The sequence below is a fragment of the Peromyscus maniculatus genome, chromosome 13, assembly GCF_049852395.1.
Source record: "Peromyscus maniculatus bairdii isolate BWxNUB_F1_BW_parent chromosome 13, HU_Pman_BW_mat_3.1, whole genome shotgun sequence".
Taxonomy (NCBI): domain Eukaryota; kingdom Metazoa; phylum Chordata; class Mammalia; order Rodentia; family Cricetidae; genus Peromyscus; species Peromyscus maniculatus.
In genome coordinates this window covers 5,104,627-5,123,420 of record NC_134864.1, presented here as the reverse complement: position 1 = coordinate 5,123,420, position 18,794 = coordinate 5,104,627, and the positions used below count along the sequence as shown (strand labels likewise).

General features: G+C 46.5%; 1 protein-coding gene across 2 annotated transcripts in view; it reads right to left on the bottom strand.

Annotated features, from left to right (window-relative positions):
• Positions 1 to 8,639: 8,639 nt before the first annotated feature.
• Efhd1 (EF-hand domain family member D1) overlaps positions 8,640 to 18,794 on the bottom strand; it is a 53,519-nt gene continuing 43,364 nt past the window's right edge. For both annotated transcript variants that reach the window (XM_006984222.4, XM_042259766.2), the window contains exon 4: positions 8,640 to 9,778. In XM_006984222.4, the coding sequence (XP_006984284.2) occupies positions 9,644 to 9,778 (135 nt within the window). In that variant the 3' untranslated portion in view covers positions 8,640 to 9,643. The remainder of the gene's footprint in view (positions 9,779 to 18,794) is intronic.

The following is an 18,794-nucleotide window of genomic DNA, read 5'->3' as shown; positions in this document are numbered from 1 at the left end:
AGCATGCCCAAAGCTCTGGATTGGACCCCCAACACTGTTGAAATGAAGCATGAAGGCACAAGTCTGTAACCCTAGCATTCCAGATGTGGAGGCAGAATCAGAAGTCAAAGGTCATCTTGGCTACACATCAATTTCAAGACCAGCCTGAAATACAAAAGACTCTATCCTGAAAAATAAAAATAGCAGTGGCAGTAGTAGTAATTATAGGATGAAAGCAATATCTACTTACAGAGTTACAATTTTTTTTAAATTCAAAACATAAAGAGAAAAAACTGAATACCTCTCCTCACCCTGGCCTATAGGACCCTGACTCCTCCCCTCAGTTCATGCGTACCAAATTCTGTGTATATAAACATGGACAATAATGTATAGAAACAAGGACAGGGGTGGGGACTTAGCTCAGTGGTAGAGTGCTTTCCAAGCAAGGCCCTGGGTTCGGTCCTCAGCTCTGTGGTGGGGGGAGAGACAAAAAACAAGGACAACAGCCCCCTGTGTTTTCAGCACTACTCCATTCTGGGAATATGGTAGTTACTCCAAACCCCGCCTGGTTGCTGCTCTTGTGAACCTGCGGACAGCCTGCCTAATTGCTGTCTAGGGTTTTATTGTTAAAAGAATAGTGACTGGGGAGGGGTCGGAGGTGGGCAGTAGGGAAGCGGATATGATCAAAATACACTGTATACATGTATGACCTTCTCAAAGAATACATAAAATAATAGAAAGAAAGAAAGAAAGAACACTGTATATGTGCCCTTAAATGTATTTCCTTTTCTATTTTTACCTTTTACTTACAGGAAATATTCCAAGGTCCAAAGTCATGAAGAACGGTGGAAGCAGTCATGCACACTCTTATCTTAGCACCAGGAAGGCTGGGGCAGGAAGACTGTGAGTTTCAGGCCAGCCTGAAACACGATGAGACCCTGTCAAAAAAACAAAAAACCCATGGATGCCTCTACAGTGGATACTGCCACTTTCTAGTGACTTCTGCACTTGGAATACCTTCCCATGTTTGAGGAGAGTAAGAATGTTGGTGTGAGCAGCACCTGGCAGCACCTGCTTCCCTTTGCAGAAGGAAGAAAAAATCCAGATGCTACCCCTCGAACCCAACTCATGGGCACATGACTGAGCTTAGCCCCAGAGTCTGGAGCCCGAGTAAATGACCCGAAGAAGCCCAACACTGCAGAGTTCTGAGCAGCCAGGGCAGTGGCACTATCCTCGGCCAGTTCCCAGGGTGTGTTCTTGGCCTGTGTCCCAGTTGTCTGGCGTCATGCCCATTTTCTTAGCTTGATACCCACTCTCTCCCTCTGCTAGTCATTCTGACAGCTCATCAGTGTCTTCTCAATCGATTCTTTTCCTGTTTCAATCAGTCTGCCTTAGATTCTGTTACTGGTGATTAAGAACTCTGATTTTATAATGGTTAGCTCCAAGATGGCTCCTGCTGATTCTTCTCAATAATCAGTGGGATGCTGGGGAAGTGACGGTGTGCTTTCTGAAGCTACATCTTAAAAGCTGTAATGACTTATACTTTACTTTTTTTTTTTTTTTTTTTTTTTTTTTTTTTTTTTTTTTTTTGGTTTTTCGAGACAGGGTTTCTCTGTGTAGCTTTGCGCCTTTCCTGGGACTCACTTGGTAGCCCAGGCTGGCCTCGAACTCACAGAGATCCACCTGGCTCTGCCTCCCGAGTGCTGGGATTAAAGGCGTGCGCCACCACCGCCCGGCCTTATACTTTACTTTTAAAGCACTTGTGCTGGGTTGAAATCCACCCAGTCAGTGTTCTTTCTAACATAAAATCCTTGACCACACCCAGGCAGTCCATCCACAGGTAGATCACACATCAACACAAACCAGCATTGAAGGCATCATGTTTCTTGGGAAAAGGCCAGGGGTGCCGCAAGTGCTTCGCCATGTTGGGAAGATACTCAAGACGCCCAGTGACGTTTCCATGGCAGGCAACCGAGGCCTTCTGCCAACAGCCGGCACCAACCTTTAAACCACGGGAGTGAGTCAGTCAGAAACAGATTCTCCAGCCCCAGTGAAGCCTCAGATGACGGCACTCCACATGGCATTTGAACTGTAGCCACACGAGAGACCCTGAGTCAGACTCACCCAATTAAACTGCTTCTGAGTCCCTAGCCCTCAAATACTCCGTGAGCTGATAAGTGGTAATTGTTATTTTAAGCCATTAAGTCATCAGATGGTTTGTTAATGCAGGAATAAGTAACAGACACAGGTCGAAATTTCACTGTTGAAAACCATCAAATTGTCCGTCAAAAAGACAACAAGAAACCTGGGGAGCTGGCTCAGCATTGAGAAGGGGTGCTGCTCTTCCAGAGGACCTGAATTTAGTTCCCCTCACCCATGTTGGGAGACTCAAAACCACCTACATCTCCAGCTCCCTGGGAGCTGACATCCTCTTCTGGATGCTGTGGGTACCTGCCCTCACACACGTTCATACACAAACATACACACATATACATAATTTAAAAATAATGAAAATAGAGGCAGCGGCAGGCAGATCTCTGGGAGTTTGAGGTCAACCTGGTCTACATAGCAAGTCCCAGGACAGCCAAGACTATATGAAGAGACTCTGTCTCAAAACAATAATATGAAGAATAAAAACAAATCTTTAAAAAAGACAATAGCTGCCAGGCGGCGGCGGCGGCGGCGGCGGCGGCGGCGGCGGCGGCGGCGGCGGCGGCGGCGCACGCCTTTAATCCCAGCACTCGGGAGGCAGAGGCAGGCGGATCTCTGTGAGTTCGAGGCCAGCCTGGGCTACCAAGTGAGTCCCAGGAAAGGCGCAAAGCTACACAGAGAAACCCTGTCTCAAAAAAACAAAAAACAAAAACAACAACAACAACAACAACAAAAAAAGACAATAGCTGATAGTTACTCACTGGTAATCCCAGTCTTTGGGAGACTGAAGCAGGAAAGATCATGAGTTCCAGGGCAACCTGGGCTATATAAGGAGACCCTATCCCAAACAGACTAGCAAAGGAGACAATAGCAATGTACCCTCTCACTGGTGACATGTGGTAAAAGTGACTGGTTTCTGAAAGAAGACAAGAAACTGATCCTTAACTGTCCTGTCAGTCTGCTGTGCCAGCTCACACCTCTAATCTCAGCATTTAGGAGACTGAGACAGGGAGATTGCCATGAGCTGTTCAAGGCCAGATTGGACTATAATATGAGACTCTATCTCATTAGACACATGGATGGATGGATGGATGGATGGATGGATGGATGGATGGATGGACGGACGGACAGATGAATGGATGGATAGATGATAGACAGATGGATGGATGGATGGATGGATGATAGACAGACAGATAGATGAATGGATGACTGGATGGATAGATGATAGATGAATGGATGGATGGATGGATAGATAGATAGATAGATAGACAGACGGATAGATAGATAGATAGATAGATAGATAGATAGATGAATGGATGAATTGATGGATAGATGATAGACAGATAGATGAATGGATAGATAGATAGATAGATGATAGATAGATAGATGATAGATAGATAGATAGATAGATAGATAGATAGATAGATAGATAGATACCCATTTCAGCACCCTAGCACCCCACAGCCATCACAGAACCTGCTAGATAACTGTGGAACTACTGTTCTTCTCTAGCCAGGCAAGGTGGGCAGGGAATCTAACCTAACACACAGTGGAGACATCTGTCTACATCCTAGTACATATCCAGGAGACAGAGTATCAGGTCACATGATCAGGCTCAGATAAACAGTTGTCAGCTGCAGAGGGCAAGGCAGCTAAGGAGACAGACAGGGGGTGGGTGTTCTCCCTCCACCACAACAGACCAGAGAAGCCGGGAAATGGACACCTGCCCTTGGGGCAAGGACAACAGCCAGGACTAAACATTCCATGGGCCACTGGACCTAACTGTAGAGACCAGAAGCTCAGGAGGAGATAGAGTTGCAGTTGTGGAGAATGGCAAGTAGAGAGGGGAACTCCTGTCCTGAATACTAATCCAGGCATGAGACCTGCCTGGTAGTTAGTCATCCCCATTTTACAGGTAAGAACACAGAGGTTTACCAAGGTCTGAGTCACTAGAGATTGAGTCTAAATCTCATTTACATCACACAGTGACCCCTGGACAGAGGCAAAACTCTTAGTTGCTTTTTTTTTTTTTTCCCAATGCATATACAGTGTCAGCTGCCCTCACTCACTTACAGAGCTGTCCCCTCAGGAAAAGGCCACATGTCAAAGGCCTGCCTGGTGTTATGCGTGGTTGGTGAGATTTGGTTCTGGTGTGGTAGTGTCAGTGTTTGTGGACACTTTAAAATGCAGGCATGGACCCGAGATGGCTTGGTGGTTGGGAGTGTTGGCTGCTCCCGCAGAGGACCGTGGTTTAATTCTCAGCATCCATGTGCTGTCTCACAACCATAATCCCAATTCCAGGAGACCCAAGCCCTCTTCTGACTTCTAAAGGCGCTAGGCACACAGGTGGTATACACACATGCATTCAGGCAAAACATTCATACACATAAATACAACTTTTTAAATTGCAGAGCAGAAGGCTGAGAAGGTGGGGGCGGGGGGTAGTATTGCCTTAGCATACCCAAAGCCCTGGGTCTGGGGCCAGCACTGCACAAACCAGATACTGTGGCACATGACTGTAATCCCAGCATTTAGAAGGTAGAGTTTGGAGGATCAGAAATTCGATGTCCTCTTCAGCTACATAGGCAGTTCGAGGTCAAGGTTGATAAATAAAGCTGTTTGGCCCATGGCAAGGCAGCTTAGAGGCAGGCAGGAAATTCAAAGAGAGAGACAGGAAGAAGTGGGGGGGCGGGCAGAGACACCAGCGAACCACCCAAGGAGCAACATGTAATGGGACGCAGGTAAAGCCACAGAACATGTGGCGATACATAGATTAATAGTTATGAGCTAATTTAAGATATAAGAGCTAGCTAGCTAAAGGCTTGAGCCATGGCCGTGCAGTTATAATTAATATAAAACTCTGTGTGTTTATTTGGGGGACGTGAGTGGAAGAGATTTGTCCCGATCACCAGCAGGCCGGGACACAAGAAATCTTCCAGCAACAAGGTGAGACCCTGTGATAAGAGGTCCTTAGGTTACAGAGAGCACAACCTTCTGAAGGGATTCACATGTTCCTCCAGGGGGCCATGAATTTGTTCTCCTGAGAGTACTATTATAAACAGTCATCATAGCTTTCCCCTCACCCTGGCAATCCTATCTGACCCCATGATTCCTCCAACCCACACTTGATCCTGCTATGCTGATGGTCTCCTATGAGGACCCTCAACAGTGAATTTATGCCAACACCATACTCACAAACTTTTCTTACAAAGCTCATTGGCATTGGGTATTTCATTATTATAACTGCTGTGCCCAGATCGTGACCCTCAGAGAGACCAACGAGGACAAGCGTACCAGAATGCAAAAGCAAGGTTTATTTCCATTACAAGTTGTGACAGGGAACTCATCTTAAGCACTCACTGACCACAGCGCAGTGAGGCAGGGAGGAGTCACTCTTTCTTGGGGAAGTTAGTTTTTATAGGCAAAAACCATAAAATTTCTTAGAGGGGAAGGGGTTAGTATGGGTCCATCCTTGATTGGTCCAGTTTTTCCTGGGCCTGGACTTTGTCTTATTTTAGCTTATCTGTTTGCCCTGTCAGGAGTTTTACAACCCATCTCTGGGGTCTGGTCATGTTATCTCCGGAGAGGGGCATCTCATGGTTAATCGGTCACTACCAGACATCCTGACTTTGTTCTTTTGAAGACACCTGACTTTACCCTCTCCAGGAAGGGGGAACTGACTCAGTTCTGGTTTTTTTTTTTTTTTTTTTTTTTTGGTTTTTCAAGACAGGGTTTCTCTGTGTAGCTTTGCGCCTTTCCTGGAACTCACTTGGTAGCCCAGGCTGGCCTTAAACTCACAGAGATCCGCCTGGCTCTGCCTCCCGAGTGCTGGGATTAAAGGCGTGCGCCACCACCGCCTAGCCCTCTGTTTTAAGATATCTCTTTCCTCAGCTCTTCTGGGTTTGGGGGGGAACTGTGTCTGGGCCTTTGGTGGGGGTCTTTCAATAACAACAGGTACTTGGAAGTTCTCTGACATCAGTGATGAGGATCCTGCCTTGCCTATCTCTATCTATTCAACAATCTTGACATATCTTTGTGAAATCTGCACACAAATCTTCAAGTTACCTGTCAGACCTACAGCAGCAGACAGGGCAGACTTCCTGTCCCCACAAAGGTTCATAGTCCTATGCCAGCTTAATGGCTCTCAGCAAAGCAAGGTGCTTGCTGCCAAGCCCAAAAACTTGAGTTCAATCCCAGGGATCCACATGGTGGGAAGAAAGAACTGACTCCTGCAATTGTCTTCTGACCTCACACACACACACACACACACACACACACACACACACACACACACACTGGTAAACAAATATGTTTTTTAGAAGGTCATAGTCCTAACAGAGAGGTGAGGAAGCAGTCAGGAATCCTGTGAAATGCCCAGGTGCCTTAAGATTACAACAGAGAGGGGTTGGGGATTCAGCTCAGTGATAGAGCGCTTGCCTAGCAAGTGCTAGGCCCCGGGTTCGATCCTCAGCTCCAAAAAAAGAAAAGAAAAGAAAAAAAAAAAAAAGATTACAACAGAGAAAAGCCCCAAGGTAAAAAAGGAACCCTAGGGTGTTCCTTGCCCTTCCAGGAGCAGCAAGAAGGCTTCTGGAAGCCACTCTGAGCTGAGCCAACAAGGAGAAGTAGATCACTAGTGAGAAGGAGGAGGGAGTGCAAGTGAGCGAGGAAACAGCTTGTGCAAGGCATGGGGTGTGGCACTTTCCAGGGACAGCTCCCCGAACCGAGTCACCCTGTCATCATCCTGGGCCTATGGCTTCCAAAGGGAAGGGGGGGGGCAGGCCACACACCAGGTGAGCAGGGGTCAAAGCTGGAAGTTCTGGGGATGCTAGGAACAGATTTGCATTTCAGAGTATCCCAGCAGAACAGTGGACAATCAGGCAAAAGGAGAGCAGAAAAACCAGTCTGGTCACTGTAGAGCCCCAGGGAAGGACCAGGAAAGGGCTGGGTTTTGGCCTTGGCCCTGGAGATGGAGCCTGGGAACCAGAGGTTACAGCTCTGAAGGGAGCAATTTCTGCAGGACAGGAAAAGTGGACCAAGAGGCACAAAGACCTCACACCCCTGCTGGGTTACCTGGCCTAGTGTATGTCATCTTCTGTCCCAAGAACTCGTGGGACATTTTGTATCACTTGGGAATTTTAGCTCTTATTTTGGCCTGTTTGTATAGAAAAACTTTTATTTTCTGTTTGGCTTTTGCTTTTATCTAGCTGTCTCAGGGATCCTGTGGTTGTGATAAAATACCATATCAAAACCAACCTGGGGACACAAGGTTTTATTTTAACTTACAGGTCCAGTCACTGCCATCATGGAGGGAAGTCGTGGCAGGAACTCAAGAGTGGAACTGAAGCAAAGCCATGGAGGGGTGCTGCTTAATGACCTGCTCCCACATAGCTTGTTCAGCCTGCTTTCTTAAAACACCTCAGAATCACCTGCCCAAGGGTGGGTGGCATCATTCACAATGAGCCTCCCACATCAACCACAAATGTTATGGAGGCATTTTTCTCAATTAAGATTTCCTCGTCTTAGATATGTCTAGGAAAACTTTGGGGTGTTGCTTCTCTCCTTATACCCAGGGGTCAAACTCGGGTCATCAGGTTTGGCAGCAGGCACCTTTATCTGCTGAGCCATTTCACCAGCCATAACTATTTTAAAACGTGGGCGTGGAGGTGGCCATTCTTGTGCTAAGGCATGCATGTGGAATCCAGAAGACAACCTGAAGGAATGGTTCTCTCCCTCTAACATGGGGGGCTGGGTACACTGGACGCAAGTTCTCAGGCTTGGTAGTAAGCATCTGTACCTGCTGGGCCATCTTGCTGGTCATTAATAGAGTGTTCTAAAGAGAAGTTTAATTTTACAGAGAAACTGAGAAAATAAAAAAATTCAGGATCTTATATACCTCTCTATCTCTGGCCCTGACTACCCATCATTTTATTTCATTAGTGTGAAATGTTTGTTAAAGTTGACGTACCAAGGTACAAAGTATTATTAATTAAAGCCATGCCCTAGTAAGAGTTTCAAGCGATCTGCAACTAAAAGAAACAAAACTGCGGATTTTACCAGCAGCGGAAAGCATTCTAACTGGTGGGAAGGGCAAGCAGGTGACAGTGTCAGCATGATGGTCATCAGTGGGGACCCACCTGCCGGGTCCCCCTTTGGTTTTTGTTACTTGATTTCTTAAAATAAGGTCTCATGTAGCTCAGCCTGGCCTCAAATTCACTCTATAGCCAAGGATGACCACGACCTTGAATTCTGCATCTATCTCCTGAGTGCTGGGATTGCAGGAGTGTGCTGCCGTGACTGGCTGTATGCGGTGCTTGGACTGAACTCAGGGCTTCATGCATGCCAGGCAAGTACTCCACCATTGATCAGCATCATCCCCAGACCCACCCATCCTCTTCCTATTCTACCCATACTTTCGGAATTCAGTAGCAACGGAAGCTCAAGGCTGAACTGACCCCATAGAAAACAGTGTCTTCATCCCCTAATTCAAAAAGACCAAAGGCACACTGGTGTGAAGGCAAAGATTATTTGCACATTTTATTTAAAAGGAAACAGCTTTAAGATAAAAAGGCAGATGTTTTCTTTATTGCAAAGACAACAGTTACAAAAGAGAAGTAATAAATATGACATTGGGATTTTTTGTTTGTTTGTTTGTTTGTTAAAAAATACAACCCCCTGGAATTTGTGAGAAATCCCAAGAACTCACAAGATACAAAAATTTGTCCCACGCTGACAATACCTTTCCTTTAGCTCCTTGGAGCTGATGTCAGACACTGGAAGATGGCCACAACTTCTGGGATTTCAAAAGATCTTGATGTGTCACTTGAGAATTTCAGGGGTCCACTCTGATTTGCATGGAGCCAGGTGACAGATATCCTTCTGCTCATTAACATTACTTCCAACAATTCTTTTGTTCTTACAGTAAAGGACTTAGGAGTGGGGAAATGGCTGAAATAGAAAGAAAAGGATGAGGGGGAACTAGAGGGTAGGCATTGTTAGGGGCCAGGAGACAGGCAATATGAGAGGGCGCAGGTAATGATCCACACAAGTCCTCCTTCAAATCCCACCATGACATTAGGATGGAAGCCAGTGAAAAAGAAGTCAATGCAATCTGAGTAGAGAGATGGTGGCCAGGAAACAATGCAAGGACCACCGGGAAGAACCATCCAAGAAAGAGGCAACATGTCCTCTGAGGACCATAGATGAACAGGACTCGTTGACACAGAACCACGCAGGGACAAAGACTGTTTTCAAGAAGAAACAAGTCTCGGCTACAGATAACAGCAGAGGAGCGAAGGCAGGAAAGGCCAACTGGGCAAGCCTTTTCCGAAGAGGCCAGGACCCTGGGAAGGATAAAAGCAGCCTCTGGTTATCCAGAGGCACTAAAACACAAGCCTGGGGTGTCGGGGGGAGGAGGGGGTCATTCAGGCAGAGAGGAAAAAAATGTGAAAATTCTGGTCATCTCCTCCAGGGCGTCAAGAAGGCACAGCTGTGGTCATGGGTCAGGTCAGCAGGACTATGTGCTGAAAGCAGCCTTGAGCTCCTGGAAGGCTGCCTGGCGGAGCCTCCTAGTCTCCTCCTCCCGTTTCCGCTCATCTTGTTCAGCTTTTAACTCAGCTTCAAATCTGCTGGAGCATGACAAGGCCTGGGCCTGCAGAGAAAACAGATGACACAGTAAGGCCACGGAAGGGTGCAGGGGCATTGACACCAAGCAGCGGACATGCAAACCTTGGACAAATGGAGCTGTCACTGCCGAGAGCAGGGCCTCCAGTGACACTTCCTTTGGTCCAAGGTAAGTGCTGATACCATTGCTTTACTGGTGGCTGACTTCTACCTGCTCCTATCTTCTGGGTTTGTTCATTCTCGATTCTTTTTGGGGGTAGTAGTGAGTGTTCACTACTTCATGATGGTGGGCCAGCTCCACGGCGAAGCCGCTTCCCCAGACTCTTTCCCACACGTACGTTCCTTTGGTTTCACAATGACTTCACTCCACTCTGGTGGACCGGTGCTGAACCAGGGTCAGTGCCGCTCTCAGACCGCAGTGGCGAAGGATCTCTGTGCGCCAGACAGAGGGCAGTTGACACAGAAACTCAGCACTGGTCAAGGTGCAGGGAACAAGTGACCATGGAATACTTAGGCGCAAACGTGACGCCTCCATCATACTCCCTCCCCAGGGCTCAGGGAGAATCATGGGAGAGTGGGTGGAAGCAGGAAGAGCTAGAGAGGGTGGGGGTGGGGGTTGAAAGAGTGACGGCTGTGTTCAGACGCTCACAGCAGCTGCGGTCGCCTGCACGAGACCTGCACACTATCAAGCCAGTCACCATTCCAGCACGGAGTAGAGCAGGAAGGGGTTCATGAGCCCCCATCCTTGGGGACCTATGGGCAGCTGATGGCTTCTAGGAGAAAGAGTCAGTTTTCGCCAAGGGTGTGGCTCCTGGTAGGCCGACCTTGCTCCAGTGGATGGCCACACACCCAGAAGTACGTGGGTAGCACAAATTGGAGTCAATAGGTTTTTGTTTTAAGTTTTTTGAGACAGGGTTTCTCTGTGTAGCCCTGACTGTCCTGGAGCTCGTTCTGTAGACCAGGCTGGCCTCAAACTCACAGAAATCCACCTGCCAGTGCTGGGATTAAAGGTGTGGGCCACCTCCACCTGGCATTTTTATTTTGTTTAAGAGATGCAAGTTGTGGGGTGGAGGAGAAGAGGTGGACTTGGGAAAAGTTAAAGTGAGGAATTGGGGACAAATATGATCAAAATTCATTGTATAAAATTGTGTGAAATTTTCAAGGAATTAAAAAATATTCTTAAAACATTGCTATATTCTAGGTGGAAGAATGAAAGTAAATGCCTTGGAAGTATTTGATTGGGATTGCATCTGATAATGGGCTGCAAGAGGAAATCTTCATTATAGCTTTCCGAATTATGTGGAGGCTGGGAGGCAGACCTGCATCCTCTAGAAGAGAAGACATACTCTTAACCACTGAGCCATCTCTCCAACCCCAATGCATCAGTTATTGTTCAGTGCTGCTTCTGTGTTCCCATCAACATTTTAGTTCTGGGCTGGAATATAATTCAGTGACTGAGGACTTAGCTGGCATGCATGAGGTCCTGGGTTCAATCCTTAGTAACTACAAAAAGCAAATATATTTTTAAACCTCTCTCAGTCATTCTAAATTTACTTCTAAATATTACATTTTTGGTTTGCTTTGGATATATATATATATATATATATATATATATATATATATATATATTAATACATGTTTAGCTACGTGCAATGGCTCATGCTTGCAATCCTAACACTCAGAAGGTAGTATTGAGTTCAAGGCCAATCTGGACATTCAGAGTTCTAGACTGGCCAGAGCTACAGCGTGAGGTCCAATCTTCAAATTAAATAAATAAAGTAAACATTACAGGTTTTTGCTTGTATTTTGAGTGGATTTTATAATATCTATTTTTTTAAACTTGATTTCTCTTTAATAATACTCTATCAGGGGCTTGGGATACAATCCAGTTGGTAGACTGCTTGCCTAGCAGGTATGAAGCCCCATATTAGTCCCTAGTCCCCCAAAAACGGGATGTGGTGGCAAAGGCCTGCAATCCCAGACCTCAGGAGGTAGAGGCAGAGGATCAGAAGTGTGTGGCCATCCCTGGCTGCATAGCCAGTGTGAGGAAAGCCTGAGACACACGAGACAGGTTACAGTTGTAGTAATAATGATACCTTATCAGCTAAAACCGTTTCAAAACCCTCCCTTCTAGAACTGACTTTTTTCTGTGGCTAAACATTGGTACCATGTCTCAGCGGCACACTGAGTGTGCATGTGATTTTAATGAAGGTTATGATACAGCCCTTGAAGGCAGCTGTTCCGGTTTACGCCCCCAACATCATGAACCGGAAGCCCTCCCACATAGACTTGGCCCAAGCTTTCCGTGATCAACCTCTCTTACCAATCTGCTGGTCAAATATTGTCTTCTCTCATTTCCTCCCTGGAGAATTACCCACTCGGATCACTCACCCACTTTCATGTTCAGCTGTTTTTCTCTTCCAACTTGCAGTTCTCTACATAACTTAATATTAATTCCTTACTATTAATCTTTCTGTAGTCTTCTTATCTTGACTGGTCTTTTAAAGTATCTTGGACCCCCAAAGTGCTTAAAGTCTTGATGTAGTTTATCAACCATTTCCTCTTGCCTCTTCTGTTACATTTAAGAAGGTCTCCAATACTCTAAATACCTCCAACATTTCAAATCCATTTTTCTGTATTTCTTTCTAATACTTTTATGGTTTTCTCATGTGGATCTTCTGTATTTTGCTCATGTAGTCCAGGCTGGCCTTGTACTCACTGTGTAGCCCAAACTTGCTGTGGAATAATAATAATAATCTTGTACACTGTAAAAATTTGTCACTCAAGTTGGTGTAATAAAATGCTGATTGGCCTATAGCCAGGCAGGAAGTATAGGCAGGGCAACCAAACCAAGAATGCTGGGAAGAGGAAGGGCGGAGTCAGAAGTCACCAGCCAGATGCAGAGGAAACAAGATAGGAATACTGTATTCTATTTCTTGTTATCCTAAGATCTCTGAAGTACTGAATTATAGGTATGCACTACCACATAGGGCCCTGATTTAAGATTCTCACAGCTACATTTCTCTTTTTTAATTTAAAATTTTTCATACAATATATGTTTACCCTATTATTTCCCTCCCAGTTACAATTCTTTTGTTTGTTTGTTTGTTTGTTTTTTCGAGACAGGATTTCTCTGTGTAGTTTTGTCCCTTTCCTGGAACTTGCTTTGTAGCCCAGGCTGGCCTCGAACTCACAGAGATCCGCCTGCCTCTGCCTCCCAAGTGCTGGATTAAAGGCGTGTGCCACCAACCACCCAGCTATTGTCTATGTTTTTACAACACTGAGTATCAAGCTGTAGCCCAGTAACAGAAGTGTGTATTTAGCATGAATAAAGCCCTGGATTTGATCCTCAGCACTTAGAGAAAATAATAGATCTCACCACGTGTGTTTGTGCACAAATATAATCCTAGCACTCTGGAGGCAAAGGCAGGAAGATTTCAAATTTGAGGCCGATCTAGGATACATATGAGACCTTATTTTGAAAAGAAGTAAAACAAAATAAAAGCACATACTAAGTCTCCACACCCCTCAATATTTACCTGTATTTAAGTACATAGGTTATGTGCAAATGTACGCCGCCTCGTGTGTGTGTGTGTGTGTGTGTGTGTGTGTGTGTGTGTGTGTGTGTGTATGTGTATGTGTGTATGAGAAGGTTCATGCAGAGGCAGAGGAGGGGACAGCTTTGACTCTAGCTCCTCAGGTGTCCATCTTGTTTGGCACTCAAGGCTGGCTGGCTAGGGAACCCCAAGGATCCACATACACTACCATGCCTGGCTTCTTCTTTCTCAGGTAGGTTCAGGGGATTGAACTCAGGTCCACATGCTTGCAAGGCAAGTGCTTTGCCAACTACACTATCTCTCCAGCCCTACATACCATTTTATAGGGATGGGGGTGGTGAGGTGGGGGTGGGGCTTGAGCATATAAAAATGTTCCTACCTGAGGTTTCTGGAACTCCTTCATGTGCACAAAAGGCTAACTACACCCTCAGCTCCCCAGCTGCACTTCCACCTGGCACACCGTCACATCTGCCCACCCCCTCATTAAGGCCCACCCTTCATCACCATGATTTAGCATGCATGCTTCTAAGCTAAAGACACACTTTTTAGATAGATAGATAGATAGATAGATAGATAGATAGATAGATGATAGATAGATAGACAAATGAAAGAAATCTCTTCCACCTAGAGAGAAGGTTCAGTGGTTAACAGCTTAAGAACACTTGCAGAGGACCAAAGTTCAGTTCCTAGCATCCACCTGACAGTTCACAACCATCTGAACTTCCAGTTCCAAGGATTCGGGAACCCGGTTCTGGCCTCTGCAGGCTCAGGGTACACACACATTTATGCAGGCAAAATACTCATATACTTAAAAGCAATAAAAACAAACAAAAACCACTCATAAGAATAGTCGCTAGAATCCAGGCAGTGTGTGGTACATGCCTTTAATTCCAGCACTTGGGAGGCAGAGGCAGGCAGATCTCTGTGAGTTCAAGGCCAGCCTGGTCTACAAAGTGAGTTCCAGGACAGCTAGGACTGTTGTACAGAGAAGCCCTGTCTTGGGAAAAAAAAAAGTGACTAGATCTAGATCCACTCGAACTTGGGATTTCCGCCCAAAGCCGGGTCTTCACTGGCCTTCTTCCTCATCTCTCTCCTCACAGTGATCCCTTCCATCTCTGCCTCCTTCAGTTAGAAGAAAACAGATGTAGTCTTTCCACTACCCCAAGGTATGCTGGAGCTGGCTTGTAAATGCTCAAAAACCAACTGCTTCATTCCCAGAATGCCTGTGAGCTGTTGATAAAATTAGTCATTACAAAATTTTAAATTGTGCGAACCTGTAATCAATTGCACCAAAAGCGAACGGGTTGAGTACTGAAGGGCCGTCACTCCGATGACCTCGTTCCCCGTGGCTGTTATCTGCCAGGGCTGCGCCTCCAGCGGGGGATTGCGTGATGACATGGTGACTGGGAAGAGCATCCCTGCTCCACATGCATCCACTTCCCACTGGGAGCCTGAGCTCAGTCTCGGCGTGAGCATTCACACCGTGGAAAGCAGCCAGCACCGCACGTTTGGCCTTCCTTGTCTCTGTCTACACAGTTTTGTCATCATGTGCTGGGGAAATGTCAAAAGGCAGGTAAAACTTCCAACGTGTTGTCCGCTGCCTTTGCATTATCAAGTGTCCTGAGTCATTGGGAGGATGGCCATTGGTACTTGAAATCATCCATAAGAAATTGCTCAGCACCTCAAGCAATGAAGTAGTTTTTCTCCTCTTCCTCCCTCTCTCTGTGTCTCTGCCTCTGTGTGCCTCTTCCCTACTCTCTCTCTGTTGGTAGGACGTGTGCGGAGGTCAGAGGGCAGCCTCCAGTGCTGGTTGGTCTTCACCCTCACCTTGTGTGAGACACAGTGTCTCTCTTGTTCATTTCTCTGGACCCGGGCTAGCTGGTTTGCCAGCTTCTGGGGGATGGCTTCTCTCCACCTCCCTTCTTGCCACCAGATACTGGGATTATGGATGTGTACTAACATGTCCAGCTTCGCACGGGTTCGGGGGATCTGAACGCTGGCCCTCCTGCAGCAAACATTTTAACCACTGGGTTAACTCTGAAGCCCCCAAACCCACCAAGGTTAAAAAGTCCAAGTTTACTTCCTGGTTTGAAAACCCATCAAGACCTACCAATCCCTGAGCTCAAAAACCTACCATCTGCCAGCCAACGGTGGCACATGGTTTAATCCCAGCACTTGGGAGGCAGAGGCAGGTGGATCTCTGAGTTTAAGGCCAGCCTGGCCTATAGAGCAAGTTCCAGGAAAGCCAGGGCTACACAGAGAAATCCAAAAACAAACAAACAAACAAAAAAACCCCACCAATCCCTGAGTTAAAAAACCCACCAGTCTCTGGACTTGCTGCAGCTCAGGACTTGAAACCCCACCAGTCCCCATCCTGGAACTCTTCCTGGAAAACTCCTCCCCAAGAAACCCTATATAAACCTGCCTCCTGCTCAGTTCCCTACTGCTTCTCGCCTGAGCCACCCTCTTGTGTGAGGTTTGTTGTGCAGTGTGACCTTGCGGTATTCCTTGGCTCCTGACTGCCAGGATACCTTTCCCATTATAATGCAACACTTCCATTGAGGAAGCCTTTCCCCTCGGAGCTGTAACCCTTACCTCATCCTATCCATTTGAGATACAACCTTACTATATAGCTCTGGCAATCCTGGTACTTGCTTTGTAGCTCAGGCTAGCCTCAAACTTACAGCAAACCCCCTGCCTCAGTTTCTCAAGGATTGGGATTATAGGCATGTGCCATCAAACTCAGCCTAAAGTTTCTTTCTTTCTCTTTTTTCTTTTTCTCTTTCTTTCTTTTTCTTCCTTTCTCTCTCTTTCTTCTTCCTTCCTTCCTTCCTTCCTTCCTTCCTTCCTTCCTTCCTTCCTTCCTTCCTTCCTTCCTTCCTTCCTTTCTTTCTTTTTAATAGCAATACTAGTGCTTTATTTAATAGTTGCAGGTATCATGGGCCAAGTGGTGGGTATCCAGGACTCAGCACCTTGGTCAGTGCAACCTCCAAGCCTGTTTTTCTGACTCCAATAGAGTGAGCACATCACCCTCCCGAACTGGGTGGGGGGGCGAGGGGGGACTTGGACGTTTCAGATGATAAAGCGACTGGTGTCATCCATAAATTCCACATGCACCTGCGTGCACTGTCCTGGTGATCCAGTCCTGCCCAGCACTTTGGTAGCCCTAGCCAGCTCAATGGCCTGCATGCGACTGTTGCCATGGTGGTGGTGACCTGGTGGAGAGGTCACTTTTTTTTTTTTTTGAATTATCTTAAACTATGAACCAACATTCATACAGAAACTATTTTTTAAAAAAATCACCTTTTTATGTGTTTATGTATTTTGGCTGCATGTAAGTCTGTGCTCTACACGCATGCCTGGTACCTACAAAGGCCAGAAGAGGATTTTGGAAGCCCCAGAACTGGAGTTACAGACCACGTGGTTGCTGGGACTCAAACCCAGGTCCTCTGGAAGAGCAGCCAGTGCTCTGAAGCACTCAGGCACTTCTCCAGCCCTAGAAACAACTTTCTTTTGTTCATTGCAACCACAATCTGGCAACAGATGCAAGCATCCAGAAAGAGCACCTCTGAGGATCAATATCTATGTGGAGTATGACGTACAATGTAAAATATGTTATAGAATTTTTTTTTAAAGATTTATTTATTTATTATGTATACAGTGTTCTGTTTATATGTCTGCACACCAGAAGAGGGCACCAGATCTCATTACAGATGGTTGTGAGCCACCATGTGGTTGCTGGGAATTGAACTCGGGACCTCTGGAAGAGCAGTCGGTGCTCTTAACCTCTGAGCCATCTCTCCAGCCCATGTTATGGAATTTATAACAAACAGAACAAACATATGTAGTTTGTGGGGTTTTTGTTTTGTTTTGTTTTTGTTTTTTGAGACAGGGTTTCTCTGTGTAGCCCTGGCTGTCCTGGAACTCACTCTGAAGCCCAGGCTGGCCCCGAACTCACAGAGATCCACCTGGCTCTGCTTCCGAGTGCTGGGATTAAAGGCGTGCGCCACCACCGCCCAGCGTAGTTTGTGTTTTTAACATGGGGTCTCCTGTTAAAACCTTGAACTCCATACATAGTGGACTGGAGCCTTGAACTCTTAACCTTCCTACCTCTGCCTCCTGAATACTAGGGTTACAAGGTATTGTAGTTTGTTGCTAAATGTCTACCAAATGTTTACTGCTGTCGAAGCTTCAACTTCCTTGTCTTCAAGATGAGACAATCGTTGGGTCTAGTGGCAATGCTGTGTTCCCAGCACTACAGTGGTGATGTACAAAGATTCAAAGTTCACGGTCCGCCTATACCACAAGAGGCTCTGTCTCAAGTCAAACACACAAACAAAAACACCCAAATGGGACCATAACATCCAACTGCAGGGTGCTGGTGTGTGAACCTGAAGCATTTGGAGGGGTCAGACTCAGCACCAACACCCCCCTTCTCCACCGTTCCCAGCTAGGCCAGCAGGAGAGCGTAACTTGCCATCTCATCTTTCATCTCCTCCACCACAGATCTTGCCTCTGGGTTCTATAACCCACCCCTGACCCTGAACCCCCACCCTGTGACCTATCTGCTCAGTCATCTTGCTTTTTATTTCCATATTTCCTAGACAATTTCTGATAGGAAAACACACCGATTTCTCTCAGAAGCTGCAAAGTAAACAAAAATGTTCTTATCTCACCCCAAACTACTGTCTCACCTGCTGGGGCACCTGCAATGAAGACTTGGCTCCCGGGGATCCTTCTACCAGGTCCATCCCAATGCCATCCGCTCAGTAGGGCAAATCTGATCCCTTAAGCATCTCTCCTGAGGGCTGGCCAGATTGCTTGCAGCCAAACTTGACAACCTTGAGTTCAATCTGTAACACTCCCTGGTAGAAGGAGAGAACAGCCAGGCCTGGAGAGCTGGCTCAGAGGTTAGGAGCACACACTGCTCTTCCACACGGACCTAAGTTCAATTCCCAGCACCCACAACAGGAGACTCAAGACCACCGGTATGTTAGGGACATCTGACACCTCTTGCCTCTTTGGGCAACAGATTCATCTACATACATAATTAACAAAAATAAAATTTAAAAAGCCCAAACTGCTCCTGTCCAGCAAAGTAGCATTTTTCAAACAACAACAACAACAAAAACCACTGCCTTTCATCACTTATAATGAGGAAATTCTGAATAACTTTCCTAGGGACCTATTGAGTCAGAGCTCACGCCTAGTTGGGCAAGGAGTGGGTGTGGCCAGGTGACTGTTTTCTTGGCCTCTACCCAAACATCCAACTATCTATTTACGGACCAGCAAGGGAAGTCCCCCGTATTCAGAACCCTGATACCCTCTAGGTTCTCTCTTACACAAGCAGGGACAGGTGGGCTAGCTGCCTGAGCCAGAGGCTACAAGGATCCCCTCAGTTCTCACACTGGAAAGGAGTTAGCTGGCCTCTCTCAGGGAGATACAGAATTCACTGTCCTGCTGGCCTGGGCCTGGAGACCCCCACAG